Raw genomic sequence first — 16,037 nt, forward strand, 5'->3', positions numbered from 1 at the left:
AGGTGCTTTGTTGTTCAAGCACAATTTTGTAGTTTGTGGAAGTTTTCTTTGGCAATCTTCTTGTAAGAATCAGGTGTTCTGTGGGAGGAAATTGGAATCCTTGTGAAAATGTATTTAATTTTAGCGGTATTTTGAAAAGATTCACGGTTAGAGGAAAGTTGCAGTAAATATTTACTTTACCTTGATGCCACTTACCAAGTTTGTCTGGAATAACAATTAGAAGTGATGGAGAGGCTTGCTCTCTGCTTCGGTGATCTGGAGCTGTGGAGAAGGAAGTCCGGTAAGTCCGAGTGTTCCCGTTGCCCAGGTAGCACGGGCGCGGTGATGCGATGGAGAGCAGAGGGCGTAGGCACTTGGCTGAAGTGCCAGCTCTGGAGCTGGTGAATTCTGCATCAGCCCTGCTGAGCACAGCTGAATTTTGCAGAGCTGCCTTGGAGCATCTGTGTTCTTCTTTTTGGTGTTTTCCTTTTCGGTGGGTTTATAGCTGAGTCACAACGCTGATCAAACGTTTGGAAATAGCTCAGTTCAGCATTGTGCTGAAACTACTAAGTCGTCCTGAACTCTGGAGGGCTAGATACTGCAGTAGAAAGACGTCTTAGTCATCCCATTTTAAATTTTTTTTTAAGATCTGCTGAGTTAGAAACAATTTATTTGCTATATTTCAATTTAATTTAGACATTAACTTCACTGAAATCAGATGTGATGGAACTCTGTCCCGAGTGGAATTGGCTGAAACCTGTAAGCTATCACAGACTGTCTTGTTTTCACCAAGACCTTCCTCTGAAGTGACTAATGTAAAAACACAGCTTTCTCCGATCAAAGATGTAGCTCAAGAGGATTGACTGAAATGGTTCCTGGAGCATTTGGCTTCTGTAATATCTCTTAAACCAAGAACTGTGTGCATGGTGCTTGAGAATTAGTTTGTGTTTTATCTGGACACAGAAGATGCCCAGATTCAGGGTTTTGGAAGTATGTCTGGTTTTAGCCCTTGCCATGATGCGATGTGATTACCGTGATACTGTGTCCTAATGAAGATGCAAGTTAGATGCTTTCCTGTAAACTTCTGCAGGGTTAGTGAGAACTGTGTGGTGAGCAAAGCAACCTTATAGACTTCAGCAGTATTTCTTATTTACAGCTAATTCCAGGTGGAATTTAAGTGTTCTGTGGTATCTGATACTCGTGTACTCTTCTGATGGCATGAACAGAAGTTGTGTGTGTGGTGATTGTTCTTCAGAGAAATAAATTCTTTTAGGAAATTTTGGCCTGGAAGCCACAACCTGTGAATGAGATACTGCATCTGTCACTGTTGCTAAATGAGTTTGGCGCTCTGATCCTCACTCAGTTCCTAGAGCTTTCACATGAAGTTTCACAGCTCTTTAGGACAGATCTTGAGTTCAAAGCACAGAAAAAAATTACCAACTGTCAGATTTGTTTGGGCAGCTGCACCTTCCAGAGTTGTGAATGAAATGCTGAATTTAGCAGTATGTAAAGCAGATAACGTGACTTAAACAACTTTTTCTATAAGCTGTCATCAAATCACATCAGTCACAGCTTCTGGATAAGAAACTGTAGTGGTAAATCGCAGGTCTTGTTTCTTTTCCTCTTTACTTGTTTCCTTATGTTCTATTTAACAGTTTTTTTCTTTTTAAATGCTCATTGCTATTCAAAAAGCTAAAAACAAAAGCAAAACCCTGGGCTGGCAGTGCATTTCACATGGCTTAAAGATGTCCTTAAGTGCTGTTTTCTATTTATTTGCAATATTTAATGTGGTGACAGAGTAAGTCAGATGATAGACTTTAGAAAACATTCAGATGACATTGTGACTTAAAATATTTTCTGCCATTTCCCTTTATGCTCCTTCCCATCTCTGCTGTGTGTTGTGTCTTTCCCAGAACAAATGTTAGCACGTTTGCACGCTGAAATGAGCCAGGGTACTGATCGGGCTGGAAGTGACCTCTTCCTTCTGCCCTGCCTGCTGTGTTTAAACTCGAATCCTTCCTGTGGTCCGCTTCTGTGCGCAGCTCTGTGCAGAGGTGTTCTGCCATTGAGGAGCAACGCAAAGGCCAGAACACGTGGCCAGGGTAGAGGGAGGCGTGAGACGGCGTTGCTTGGAGCAGTGTTGACTTAACGTCGGTTTATAGTATCTGTCCAGCTACGTGTTCATTTGCAGTAAATGAATGCACATAAGTAAGCTGTCTCAAATATCATAGAATCATAGAGTAGTTTGGGCTGGAAGGGACCTTTAAAGGTCATCAATGAGCAGGGACATCTTCAACCAGACCAGGTTGCTCAGAGCTCCGTCCAGCCTGGCCTGGAATGTTTCCAGGGACGGGGCATCTCTCACCTCTCTGGGCAACCTGTGCCAGAGTTTCACCACCCCCATTGTAAACAAAACTTCTTCCTTATAAGTAGTCTGAATCTCTCCTCTTTTAGTTTAAAACCTTTACCCCTCATCCTGCTAAAAAGCCTGTCCCTATCTCTCTTCTAAGCCCCCTTTAAGTACTGGCAGGCTGCAGTAAGGTCTCCCCGGAGCCTTCTCCTCTCCAGGCCAAAGAGCCTCTCTCAGCCTTTCCTCACAGGAGAGGTGTTCCAGCTCTTGGATCATTTTTGTGGCCATGCTGGTTTATTCCATAAGAAAGAGGTTATATTTGAATGTATTATTTGCGAGTACTGTGGAAACCATGCTAGCATACTTAAGGTTGCTGTAGCATACAAAATTCCCTTCTTCAGATCTTCTGGAATCCGTTCACATTTAGAGCTCCCAACAGATGTAATATTCTTCAACTGGTACTGGGGAAGGATCTAGCAGACTGTTCTCTCATGCTGGTGTCATGGAGCCTTCCTCCACATCACCCCCTTCCTGGTAGCTACTGTCTCCCTGCTGAAAGAAGTTAGGAAGCACAGGTTTGGAGGGTAGAAACCTGCAGCACAGCAACAGTGATATGCAGCTAAAGTTGGGGTGACCTCCTGTAGTGGCATGTTTTGTATCTGAAAGGTCTCTGACAGAGAGCGCTGTATGATCTCTGAAATATCTCTACTTCCTTCTCCTGCTGAAAAGAGAAAGCGGAGTTGGGGGCAAGATCCGAGGCCAGATTTGTCTATGCTGAATGGTTCTGGCACAGCGGGCAAGACTTTCCTGAAGTGCAGAGAAACTCTAAGGGAAAGTAGCTGTAGTGGCAGCTCTACTTTGTAGAGCTCAAGGTAGTGGTTATAATACCCCGTGGCTGCAAATTTAATCACAGAATCACAGAATAGTAGGGGTTGGAAGGGACCTCTGTGGGTCATCTAGTCCAACCCTCCTGCCGAAGCAGGGTCACCTACAGCAGGCTGCACAGGACCTTGTCCAGGCGGGTCTTGAATATCTCCAGAGAAGGAGACTCCACAACCTCCCTGGGCAGCCTGGGCCAGGGCTCTGTCACCCTCAGAGGGAAGAAGTTCTTCCTCATGTTCAGACGGAACTTAATGTACACTCTGTTTCATTGACCTTGGAAACTGGATTTGATTGGAGGCTGAAGCATTTGTGCAGTGTGTGATCTGCAGTGACCTAGCAATGAGAAGGGCCTGAGAAGCTGAAGCAGGGTCAGTGTGCTGTTTGGTGTGGAAGGTGGGAGCATCTGCTTCATTAAGATTATCCAAGATGCAGGTGAGGGGCTCAGTGTCAGCGGTCGGAGTCAGGCTGCTGGGGTTGAAGTCAGTGTATCTCCCCCAGACCCGGTGTGCGTGGGAGAGCATGTGTGGCATTCACTGGCGTACCCCAGGCTGGGCTAGGCAGTGGGGAGGAGGCCCTGGGTCTGGGCAGGGGTATAGATGGGAGAGGGTCCTTTCAGGGGGACCCACGAGTGTGGGTTGCCTGTAAGACCAGAGTAGGAGTATCTGTTTGTGGCGAGCACCACAGCGGACCAGCTGGTGAGGAGGAGACGTATGGCGTGGGTAGGAGAGCTCAGGATCTGGACGGGGGTATTGGATGAACAGAAGGGCCGTGCTGGTGTCACTGCTGACACCATGCAGCTTGGGTTTATGGTTCAATAAAATTGGAACCGCTTCTTCAAGACAATTCTGTTCTCTTTCCCATCAACCTTGAACGGTTAGTTACAGGGAGTCTCTTCTAAAACCCACAGGTCAAATTTTTTCTTGACTCTTCTTTTAAATGGACTGCCACGTGCACACTAGTGAGCAGAAGCTGCATGCAAGCAAGTGGTTCTTGTCCATAGCAATGGGAAGAAACTGCAAGTTAAATTGTCTTTAATACTATAATCAGTGTTTAATGGAGCATATACAAACACGTATTTTAAATGTTTCAGTAGCTTATTACAGTTACTGAGTTTTACTGAAAATACTTTCACTAGAAGTGTTTAGAGCTGCTACTGTTATCCAATTAAATGACAAATTTGTAGTGAAATTATATTTGGCTGTAAAATTATATTCCCATTAAATATGACATCTTCTTTTGCAGTGACCCATATGTGAAACTTTCCTTGTATGTAGCAGATGAGAACAGGGAACTTGCTCTTGTGCAGACAAAAACTATTAAAAAGGTATGTATATCCTTTTTTTGTTCCATTGTTTTGGAAATACCAGAACACAATTCTGTAACATAATACAACACTTATTTAAATGTTGCGTACGTGAATAGCAACTGTTTTTTCAAACCAAAACAGAAAAACAAGTGCTTGCATCTTCAGTGTGCATGATCTGTTGACAGGAAAACAAAAGAGAACAAAATCCTAATATGTTGCATCTTATTCTCTAAACTTTGGCTTATCAAATCTCATTACATCATTCACTGTTTCTTTTATTAAAGGCGTATTTTAGTGAAAGACATAGCTGAAATAAAGAACTAGGAAACTATTTTAATTATCATTTATTTGACTTTTAGCAAAGATCAAAAAAGTCATAACTCATGAAGAGTAAAGAAAAATAATGGGTTGTCATTTTTATGAAGTTATTTAGCATCAACAATGACTCGGTTGAAATCATTATTGCAAAACAGAATAGTGAGGAAAATTTTGTTATTGAAAACACAAAATGGAATGATGCTGTTCTAAAATCAGGACATTAGGTGTCATGAGAAAAGTGATGTGAAATCCTGGAAGTATGGAAGAGTCGAGCAGACCTTTTCACAGGAGCCAGGGCATGTTTGATGCTGGAAAGTAGAAGTAATTTTTACAAGATTTCTTGGTTAACCATTGGTACTTGTTTCATAACAGCATTTTTGTGTTCATTGACTCCTTTGAAATACCTTCTTTATAGCCCATCTAGCTTAGTTTTATGTAAAGTTTTTAGACATTAAAATCTGTGAGAAGGGTAACTTTTTCAAAAAGGAGTACCTAGTTTGTTGCTATAGTAACAACATGGACTGTGGCATTTTTTTGTTTCCTTAAATAAGTTCAAGATTTAGCGCCAATTCCATGTAAGTATGTGGGAGGTTTTCTTACACTCTGCATATCTTGTTTTTGTAGAGAGTGTGCTTGTTGTCGTGCCATTTCCTGGGATGTGGTTGTGTGGAATCGAGCCCTGTTGTCGAAGTCACATGATGATAAATCTTTCTTACATTTTGAAGGGTAGATGAAAAGAGTAAAATGAGTGTAGGTCAAGGTTTACTTTCTTATTTAAAAAATAATTTGGACCACTGTAGCAATTCTTCATGAATAGCGATACGGGCTCAGGCTTTAGCAGCTACTAAATGGGCAACTCATTTCATCTGGAGAGAACCTGGTGGAAGTCGGAGACTTTTGAACAGTTGCTCCCCATGAACAGTCTGTGCATTCACTTTCATGGGCTTATTTGCAAAATGTATACTTCAGGATTCCTAAAAAATAATGGCTTACTGAAAAATAACTGTCTAGGCAAGTCCAGTTCTTGTAGCATTAGTTTATTGTCCTAAAATAGTGTGGTAGCTTCTGTTAGCTGCAAATGCCCGAGGACGGGAGGGAGATTTTCATCTTTTACCTTTCACTTCAGTGAAATGGAAGAATGTTAGCGTGAGGTAGTGTGAGTCTAGATGATCTCCAGAGGTCCTTTCCAACCTTAGCTCTTCTGTAAATTGTGGCTAAAACTCAAGACAATTATGACAGCAGAGGGGATGAGGCAGGTCACAAAGGTGCGAGAATCCTTTGGCTTTCGAGAGGAATCCTTTGTAGCAAGTCAGTGAAATGGGGAGAGAGGAGGCAGGAAGTGTGGCATGGACGTAGGACTTTATTCCCCCCCTTGTTTCTTAGGAAATAATGGGGATCACATCCAGACTTTTATTCAATTTCTGAATTCTTTTTTAAATTTATTAATTAATTTAAAAATTCTTATTAGAATAACATTGTCCTTATTTGAAAAGATGTTGCTGGTGTAGAATCATGATTACTAAAGACATGGCATATTTGGCTCCTACACATTTGAAATGTAGTGGCTATAGTGCACAAAGTTAGGAGAGGTTGAAATGAGACCATTAGATTGAAAATAAGGTTGTAACGTTACTGCTGATCTGAAGCAATACTTACCAGCTTTGGATCCATGTGGAAGGAGAATAAGACAGTTTGTGAGAAGACCACCATAAATTAAAAAAAGAAAAGTACTGAAGATGTGAAAGTACTGTATTGATTGTATTGAGATAAACTCGTAGACCTTAGTGCTGCTGTAGGAAGGAAGAGAAAAATGACAATGTGTGCACAACAACCCAGCTGTAGACAGAGGGCTGAGGATGAGATGATGCTGGTGTATTCCTGGGATTGCGTCTGCCTTTTTTCAGTGTTTCTTGTAACTGTCACTTAAAGCCTGGACTTTCTCAGTCATTTCCATAATAGTAATATTAACTCATCCATTGGAAAGTTCTAGCTAGTCATTTCTGTTTTGAATTGTTAAATTCCATCTCAATACTTCTGCACTCAAAGCAGTATTCTCCCTATGCAATCTGCAATCTCTGTTTATTACATAAATAGAAAACATCATTAGTATATCTTGATTCTGTGTTAAAATCATTAATAAAAAAATACTGAGCAAAATCAATTAACCCTTCACTAGTTTCTTATTTTTCTACTCATTTTTGTCTTCCTCAGTTGAATGGGTAGCTTTGCGTGTGGCACTGCCTTGCAGGAGTGCCTTTTACATTACCTGTGCGGTTGTGTGGTGTGTGTCCTACTGTACAGCTGGACCGAGCCTTATGAAGTGCTTAGTTACAGCCAAAGGGCTTAAATGCACATTGTTGCCTTACTCTTAAAAAATCAAATTATCGGAACAACTTCAGATTCATCTGGCGTGATTTAGCTGTGCTGAATTTCTGAGGCTTTGTGTTTTGGTTTACCTCTGTCCCCACCCTTAATTATTCCAACTGTAAAATTTGATTAATGCTTTGTGTTTTCTTTCGGAGCTGTGTTTTGAATGGCCTGCTAGAAACACACTCTTCTTTCTGCAGTAGAAAAAGCTGTATTTGCTGTTTGTCATCTCACCATCTTGTAAGATGCTTAGTGTATTTTTCAAATTTCTGCTATACTAGGCTTGTGATTTCCTTTGTCAGTTCTTTTAAAAGTGTGGATGAAGGCTGTCCAGTTTTCTCAATTTGGCTGCACTGAGCTCTGAAGATTTCACTTCTACTTCAGTAGTACTGATCCCTCTTAGTTGTTCTGCCTTTCCCGTATGTAATGTTAAATAGAATATCGAAATATGCTTAGTCTCCCCGTTGAACTGCGTTGGTTAGTGGCATTGTTTCTTACCGTGTTCTCGTTTTATTTATATGGTTGAAAAACCTTCTTTGTGTTCGTTCTAATATCCTGTGGAAGATCTAACTCAGCTTGACTCTTGGCAGTTCTTTATCTGTACAGTACTTGCCCTTTTTAGGATGTAGCTCTTTTTGCTGCCGAGTCTTTTTGTTGTTGTTGTTTCCCTGCTGATTTCCTTTATGAAGTTATTCATGCATTTATTTCTGGAGCCTTTCTTTACAAGTGTTTTTCTCCTTTGCTAGGATTCTAGTGTCTGTACTTTCTGACTTCACCCACTAATTGCTTGACTTGTAAAGGTAGAAGAAACTTCTGCCAGTTACCAGGTCATTTACCAAAAATTGTGCTGTCTGCTACATCAAATTTCCTGAAATTTGTATTTGTGGTTAAGCAGCATTCAAAAATAATGCATTATTGATGGACAGTAGTGCCTTCAAATTTAGTACAAGACCATGCTTCATTTGTTAAATTACATGGAACCTCTTTTGCCAAGAACAGCCGCATTTCATGAATACAAGTATTTAAAAAGTAACTTTTTTTTCTTATTGCTTAATTTTTTTACTGAATACATTTGTGCATCTTAAAGTGAAAAAGCTGAAAGTTTTTCTCTGCCCCCAACCCCTATCCCTACCCTTCACCTACGCTTACTTTGTTCTTTTCTTCTACTCTTTACAATGGTCTTCTCTTTCACAAAGTTTTCCAGCTCTGTCATAAGGTTGTTTAGGAGAAGCAGGTAGAACTCTTCTCATAGTACAGCTGTTAACCACCTGCATAGCTGTTTATGTAGGTATAAGAGTTTGGTCTTCTTCAATACTATTATTTCCTTTTGTCCTCCTTTTTCCTCCCAAATTTTCTAGAACAGCGTTTTCAGATTTCAGTATTTGATTTCACTGATAATGAGTTACATGTACAGTTGGGTTGAGATTGAGCCCCAGTGTAAAGCGGAATGGAGGATGCACAGCTGTCGGCACGATGTGATCATACGAGTGCCTGTGGAGCTACGATGTGGCTCCTGCGTTTCCGTGTTGTGCAGGAATGCAGTGTCGTGAGCCACTGTGTCCTGGACCTGAGAAATCTATTGTAGCTGTCAAGGAGTTCCGCTGAACAGCCGAAATTCTCCTTCTCTGCTATGACAAAAGTTTGGTGGATGTAGAGCGAATTTTTACCGTTGGCTCTGCTGGTGAATCTCTGCTGTGTGAGAGAATGAGGGAATGATTTGGCAGGAAAACAAAACCATTGGACAGATCATACTTGGTTTTCAACTTATCTGAATCTGAGTTGCCCAGATTGTTAATGTTTGTGGTTCTAATAGTTTTTATCAATTTATTATTTCGTGCTTGAGCTCCCTTCAGATTTCAGCCTATATGCGTATTTTATTCTGTACATTTTATTCAGGTTATTAAAACAATTAAAATTCGCTATAGGCTTGGGGGAGATAGGAAGAGTATCATACCTGTTCAAGGGACATAACCTTTCCTTTTGTTCTTTTTTCTTTTTCTGTTTAATTTACAGTATAAATATGTCCTTATTTTTGTAGCCTTAAAGTTGTCCTTATGCTTAAATATACTTTGTAAATCTGGGTTTAAATGAATCTTGAGAATGAAATGTCTTCAGGTTTTATTTCTATAGGTTCTCAGTGATTTGGCTTTTACTCATAGAATCCTATTTATACTTCACATCTATTTTAGGATCATCTGACTCAAATATCCTCCCGTTTGCTTTAATCAGTAGAGAATTCCTAAATAATTTGTTGGCAGTTCTTTGGGGGTTTTTTGTCAATTTTTATGACATGCTTTTTTCTCCTTTTTTTCCTAGAAAATTGTCACTTGCGTGTGCACATTTTGATGATTGCAAAATGACAACTCTGAAGAAATTTTAGTACATAAATATGTTTATTTCTTTTACAGACACTGAACCCAAAATGGAATGAAGAATTTTATTTTAGAGTAAGTTTTCCTTTACTTGCAATCATTATTTTAGCATGTACAATTAATCACATGGCATTTTATAATGTTGGGAAGAAGCTTATTTTTATTTGTTGTTTATATGTTTACATAAACAAATACTTGACATAATTGTTCTTCTGTTTCTGTAGTGATGGAGCGATCAGCAGAAACTGGCATAAGATTAATTAGAAATGGACTGTTTCACAATTTGAGATTTTATTTAGAGCAAGTTTTGAGTTAATTAATCTGGCAAAAAATTCTTTTTACTTGAAAATGTATTTTTAGCAGACAGTGTTTGCTGTGGTTTTAAAATGTTAGTGCAGTGGCAAATAATCAGAGGTATTTCCAAGAGCTGTATGAAATCTAAGCTATCACAGCAAAAAATAATGAAATATGAATGTAGAGAAGGAAGGTAGAAAAAGTAATTTCTCATGGCCTTTGTTACTTGCCAAAAAGGTCAAAACATGCTTTTTTTTTGGTAGTTTCATTTTAAGCTTTCTATATCTTGCTTAAAATGAAAACCAAGTTATAGCTAAAACAGTGATTTTTATCAGAAAAAATTATTTTAAATATTGAAAATGGTAAAGGAGGGGTTAAAATAGTGATTATCAATACCAATATAATATGAATGAGGAGGGCAATAACAAATTGGTTATTTAGTTGCTGCAAATAATTTTCCAAAGAAGGACTTAGTGCAGCTGTAGCTTTCACAAAAAGAGGTTAGATAGAATTTCAGTGTTATTTAAAATTGAATCTTAAATAGCTGCTTCAGAAAAGATGTCACTGTAGGTGGTTAAAAATGGGGAGCAGATTGAATGTTGTTTATAGAGTCTTAGTGATTGACCGTCTTGCTAATAGGATCTTTTAGATATCTAGAGAGTTCCCACCAATCTAATTGTTAATACACAGGGGTTTGAGCTTTAACTGGAATTTTTATTTTTAAACATGTACCAAATACCTTTTATAGGTTTTGCAGCTGGGTGGTATGTATCTAAAATCATCTTTATATAATGAAATATTTTTATTTTTATAATATACTCAGAGGGTAAAATGTGGACTTAGACTTTTTAAAGTTATGCAGAGTTCGGAGGAACTGTCTTGATGCTAAATTGCAACTGGGCCTAAGGTTTTCTGTTTTCATCAGAATGGTTTTTGATGTTTGCACACTTCTCGTTTTAGAGGTGGCTCTACCATGGGATAACTTAAGCTACCTGCCTGTAAAAACGCAGAGGAATTTTAATACTATATTTTACTAGAAGGTCATTACCCTAGTAAGAGAGCATTTTTTAGTGAAGTGTTCAAAGGCCTTTGCCTTCAGCACAGAGGACAAATTATATGGAGAGGTTACCATCGTGATCGTCGCACGGGAAAGGGAAGTGAAAAAGTTTTAGACCATTTATCTATTTGAAGACATTTCAAGCTCTCCCCAGTTTGATCCCAACTGCATAAGTGATTGAGAAATGGGTGACCTCACCGGCATGCGCCCAGCTTTATGAATACTGGTCTGATGAACATGCTGAGTTGCAAGACAGACTGTAAGGAACCAATTCATGTGTTTTAAACTTCAAGATAAAGCAAACTTGTTACGTATATTTGTGCTTATAATTTTAAATTATGTTACTAAAGGTAGCCTTTTTAATCATTCACTTTTCCCAGGAAAAGAAAATACACAAAACTGCCACAATTTGTGTTGCTGAAACTACTGATATAGTTCATAGAAGCTGTGTTAAAACATCTTGAAAATCCTGAAGAATAATGTGCATGTCATAAAGTAATGCGTACCCTTTCTTGTGTGTCACAGTTCTCTGATTTTTCTCGAAACTGGGAAGTCCATTGCCACCCCCACAGAACTATGAGTCCATTGTGGAATATTACTTCTACATTTTCTTAATTAAACAAGTTGAACATAGTAACCTGGCTTGACATATTTTTTCAGAAAAATTTTGTAAGTGGATCAACTACTGTAGAACTTTTTTCTTGTTTAATAGTGGCTGTTTTGTCTTCCTGCCAGAGTTCTCTTTTTCGTAGAACAGTTTGGGTGGGAAGGGACCTTTAAAGGCCATCCAGTCCAACCCTCTGCCATGGGCAGGGACAGCTTCAACTGGATCAGGTTGCTCAGAGCCCCATCCAGCCTGGCCTGGAATGTTTCCAGGGGCGGGGCGTCTCCCACCTCTCTGGGCAACCTGGGCCAGGGTTTCACCACCCTCATTGTAAAAAAACCTGCTTCCTTATATCTAGTCTGAATCTCCCCTCTTTTAGTTTAAAATCAATTACACCTTGTCCTGTCGCTACAGGCCCTGCTAAAAAGTCTGTCCCCGTCTGTCTTGTAAGCCCCCTTTCAGGCTGCAGCAGGGTCTCCCCTGGAGCCTTCTCTTCTCTAGGCTGAACAACCTCAGCTCTCTCAGCCTTGTTTTTGTTTGTTTTTTTTTTTCCTTTTAAATGTTGGCAGTCTTTTTGGTTAAATTTACTTCAACATCAGTAATTTTTCGGAGTGATATTTGCTGGTTTCGAGTGTTGGAGAGACTTCTGTTGGGTTTTCCACAGGCGTGTGATAAATGGGCTAGAAATGGTGAACGATGGACAGTCCAAACTAGATGACTGTGGAATTCTGAAGGAAATACAGTAAAGCTCTTGCTCCCTACAGTTTAGTTGAGCTTTGCAGCTGTACAACAACAACAACAAAATATCTGGAAGCCCTGATAGTCTGTCCAGCCTGGACTGGTTCCCAAAACACAGAACCTTGTCACTTTGGCCACGCCACCTTTCCTGAGCCCAGGTTAGCTTCGCTGGTGTGGTCGAGGCTGCTGAAGCCCCCCTTAGTCCTTCCTGGATGCAGCACGTACCGGGGGTGACATGAGGCAGAAGCAGCCTGGTTTGCCCTGTGATGTCCTCTCCAAACTCCTCTCGGCCATCTGTCTGCGCGCAGCCCGCCAGCGTGAGCAGCCGTGCCTTTCCTCTGCAGAGCTTTCTGTAGACAGAGAAAGGCAGTAACTGTCTTGCGTTGAACACGGTAAATGAGAGCTTTTAATGTAACTACTGGCCTTTTTCTGGTTGCAGTAGCGTTTAGAAACAAAGTGTTCCAGTGCTCCAGTTTAAGTAAAACTAAAGATTTATGTAAAACCTGTTAGTCCTGTTCTGTTTGCCTTGGTTTAATCACTGTATGAACTACTAGCCATATACTGTTATCTCCAAGCTAATGAACCTAAAATGACATTATTTGCATTTTCTCATAGGTAAACCCAACCAATCATCGTCTCCTGTTTGAAGTGTTTGATGAAAACAGATTGGTGAGTGCTTGTCTTGATAGTGTTTTACTAATCACGAGGCTCTGTGTAACACAGCTAATGAAAATATAGCACCTCTTAAAGGTGTATTTTTGTCTGTTGTTTAAGTAAGTGTGCTAAGAAATGCTAATAGAAGCAGAAGAAACATCTGATTTGGGGGCTAACAGAGCATTAAACACAGAAGTAATAACCGTGCTGGGTCAGACCAAAATGGTCCTCCTTAACCCAGTATTCGGACAGTGAAAACCTCATCACATTCTTCCTGAGGCTTCTCCACTGCAAACCAATAAAGTCCCAACCTTTTGAGTCACTTACAAAGCAGCTGCTTCATCCTGTGATCATTTTACCATCCCTTTCCTCTACCTTTTAATACTTCTGCATCCTTTTTTGGGATGCGGTTACCAGAAATGCACATCGTACTCAAGATGTGGGTGTAGGAAGGTTTAAGGTAATGGCAAATAATGCTCTCTGTTACATTTTCAGTTCTGTGCTTCATAATGCCCAGCATATTGTTAGTGTTTTTAGTCTTGAACTTAATTTGTCTGATGCTGTAGCTCTTCTAGAGAAGTCTTCCAGCACCTTACTGCTTCTTGCTTCTGTTATGAGTAAGCAGATAAGCTTTTCATGCAGACATACATGGAGTAAGTGACACTGTCATTCTGAACATACTAGGTTAAGTATGCCAGTGGAGTGGCAAACTTGGTGAATGACTCTTGGGTTTTTCGCTTTTGAAAATTGTAACACTATCTCTTTGTGGTATCAGGTATTAACATTTTGTCGGTTGGGTGCAGTACAACCTCTACTGAACTTGTTTGCTTTGTGAAGATTAGGATCAGTGTTGTGAAGATCCTTTTATTCGAAAAAACTCGTTATGGAAATGTCTGTCTTCAAAAAATACATTGTTTTCCTCTGTCTTCCTATTAAATATAGAGCAAAGAAAAACATACAAGCTGTAATCTTCTGGGGAAAAAGAGAATTTACACCCAAATGGTTATATCCTCATTTAGGTGGAAGTAAATTGGTAAATCTGTGACAATGTGGATTTAGAGTGGGCTGACTGTGAGTATATTGATTGACATATAAGGATCATAAAGACCTCTTGCACTATTAAAACTGTCCTATACCTTTTGAACGTAAAGGTGATCATCAGTCAGTTCTTGCCAGCTCTAAGGTTCTCTTCCATTGCCAGCTGATGCAACACTGCAGCAGAAATGCTGTAACAGTACCTGTGAGGCAGAGTGCGTAAACCCGGGCTCAGGCCTGTGCGGACGTCACTGCGTGGCTTGCGTGTGTCTTGGGGGATGGTTGGTGTAAGTTTGTGTTGGTGTGCAGGACAAAGCAGAACTCGCCGAAGAGTCTCCGCCCTGGCCTTCAGAGCCCAGCAGCACGTGCAGGAGTGTCCATGTGTGACAGTAACGGGATGGCAGTTCAGGAAAAAGATCTGTCGAGTGACAGCTGAGAAATGACAGGTTTGGTATACTCATTTCAGGTAACGTTGCTCAAGATCTTCAAGTTTCAGTGTATAGCACTGGCCTTATACTGACAGTTCTGGTACTTCATTGTTGAACTGTGTTCTCTTCTTCCTGTGCTGCTCCTTCTGGAGGCAGAGTCTGTCCTTGGGCTCGTAACCTCCTTGCAAGGGCAGCAACCTGCCGTTGCTTTCCTTTCAGAAGGTATTCAGAGCTATTGACAAAGCAAGTACACTGGGGTTTTAGAGCAGCAAATATCCATCAGGTTATGTTTACAGAATGAGGAGACATGGAACTGATTATTTTGGCTTTACTCTGAAATACTTACTGTCTATATTTGCATGGGTTTTATCAGAAGAACTTTTGTCTTCATAATCCCAACTTATCAAAACACTTTCTGTCTTTGCAATATGTCCTTTCCTTTCTGTCCCTCAATCAAAACAGGGAATATATGATGCAAGCTTCATCTTTGGTGCAGAGAGAGACTGTGTCTTTGGATAATATGTTTTATCTGAAAAATAAGATAAAATAATATCAACACCTGTGCTTCCACAAGGCAGTCTACAGTATTGTTGCTGTGTAGAAGCTATTCACGTTTTTCTTGTTGGCTCATAATCTGCTTAAAACAATAGGGGATTGTGCTGTCTGTTGGCAGGCGCGTCGTTTTAAGCTTCCATTTCTCTCGTGATTGGTCATTTTCTGTCTTTTGTAAACAAGCTGCTTGCCGACAGAGGTTTAAATGTCTAGATAGAGTATTGACCCTCCACCTACAAATTTTCAGAGCTGTTGACAAACCCTATGCTTTCAGGTTCTCCTAGGGAACCAATGTCCAGGCGTTGAAACGAAGCTACGCTTCTTGTTAAACAGAGTTTCTTTTCTATTATGTACCAACATGTGCTACTGTGAGCACACCTCACATGTGAGTATCCTCAGACCCCTGAGTCCCTGCGTTGTGATAGAGCTGAATTAGGGTGTTTGTTTTACGTTTTGGTGTATCCTGTCTGTCTGCTCTTCTGAGGTCTTTTGGCTCTTGGAGAGCGTAACTGTATTCCGTGCTGGCAGTCACACTCGTGGTAATATTGCGAAGTTTCTCACTGGAGGCTGGCCAGCAACGGGCAGAGTTTCTGTATGGTGTTTCAGACAAATCAGTACAAAACGCCGTGCAACACCCGTCTCCGGTTTTCGCTCGTCTTTATTGCCTGGTAAAACTGAAAAAGAAACTTTGCCTCCTGCCATCTTGCACATTTCTGCTGTTTTTATTGTGTGAGAAATCTTTGCCTTGTGTACGATTGCTTTGTTTGTTGTAATTTTTAAGTACTAAAAGGGACTGCGCGGGGTAGCGTAGGTTATATTGCGTTCGTAGGGACAGTGTAGAAGTTGTGGCTTTTTAAAGGCAAGAAGTTTGTTGCTTAATCATGTTATGCGCACAGTTAAAATTGAAAGCATAACCGTGCTATATTTATTCACGCTCTGCCACGATAGCCTAATGCTGTAACACACCCCAAAATGCTAAGCTTGAAATAATTTTTCTCATTTGCATGTGGAGTTAACGGAGGCTTTTCACACTAAATCACAGTGGTTTTGTTGTAGTTCAATTTGTGCGTGTGTCCTTTGTACAAATGTGCCTTGTGAATA

The 16,037-nt window shown here is 40.3% G+C and overlaps 1 protein-coding gene across 6 annotated transcripts in view; it reads left to right on the plus strand.

The window, feature by feature from the left end:
• The window catches only part of LOC142358773 (E3 ubiquitin-protein ligase NEDD4-like), a 171,108-nt gene that overhangs the window by 69,843 nt on the left and 85,228 nt on the right, over window positions 1–16,037 (plus strand). For 5 of the 6 annotated variants that reach the window (XM_075447106.1, XM_075447107.1, XM_075447108.1 and 2 more), the window contains 3 exons: window positions 4,454–4,535; window positions 9,611–9,649; window positions 12,883–12,936. In XM_075447106.1, coding sequence (XP_075303221.1) covers window positions 4,454–4,535; window positions 9,611–9,649; window positions 12,883–12,936 — 175 coding nt within the window. Of the gene's footprint in view, window positions 1–4,453; window positions 4,536–9,610; window positions 9,650–12,882; window positions 12,937–15,522; window positions 15,605–16,037 lie in introns of those variants that run through there. The other variant, XM_075447102.1, reaches the window with a different exon arrangement.

Source organism: Opisthocomus hoazin, chromosome Z (genome assembly GCF_030867145.1).
Source record: "Opisthocomus hoazin isolate bOpiHoa1 chromosome Z, bOpiHoa1.hap1, whole genome shotgun sequence".
In the NCBI taxonomy this organism is placed as follows: Eukaryota; Metazoa; Chordata; class Aves; order Opisthocomiformes; family Opisthocomidae; genus Opisthocomus; species Opisthocomus hoazin.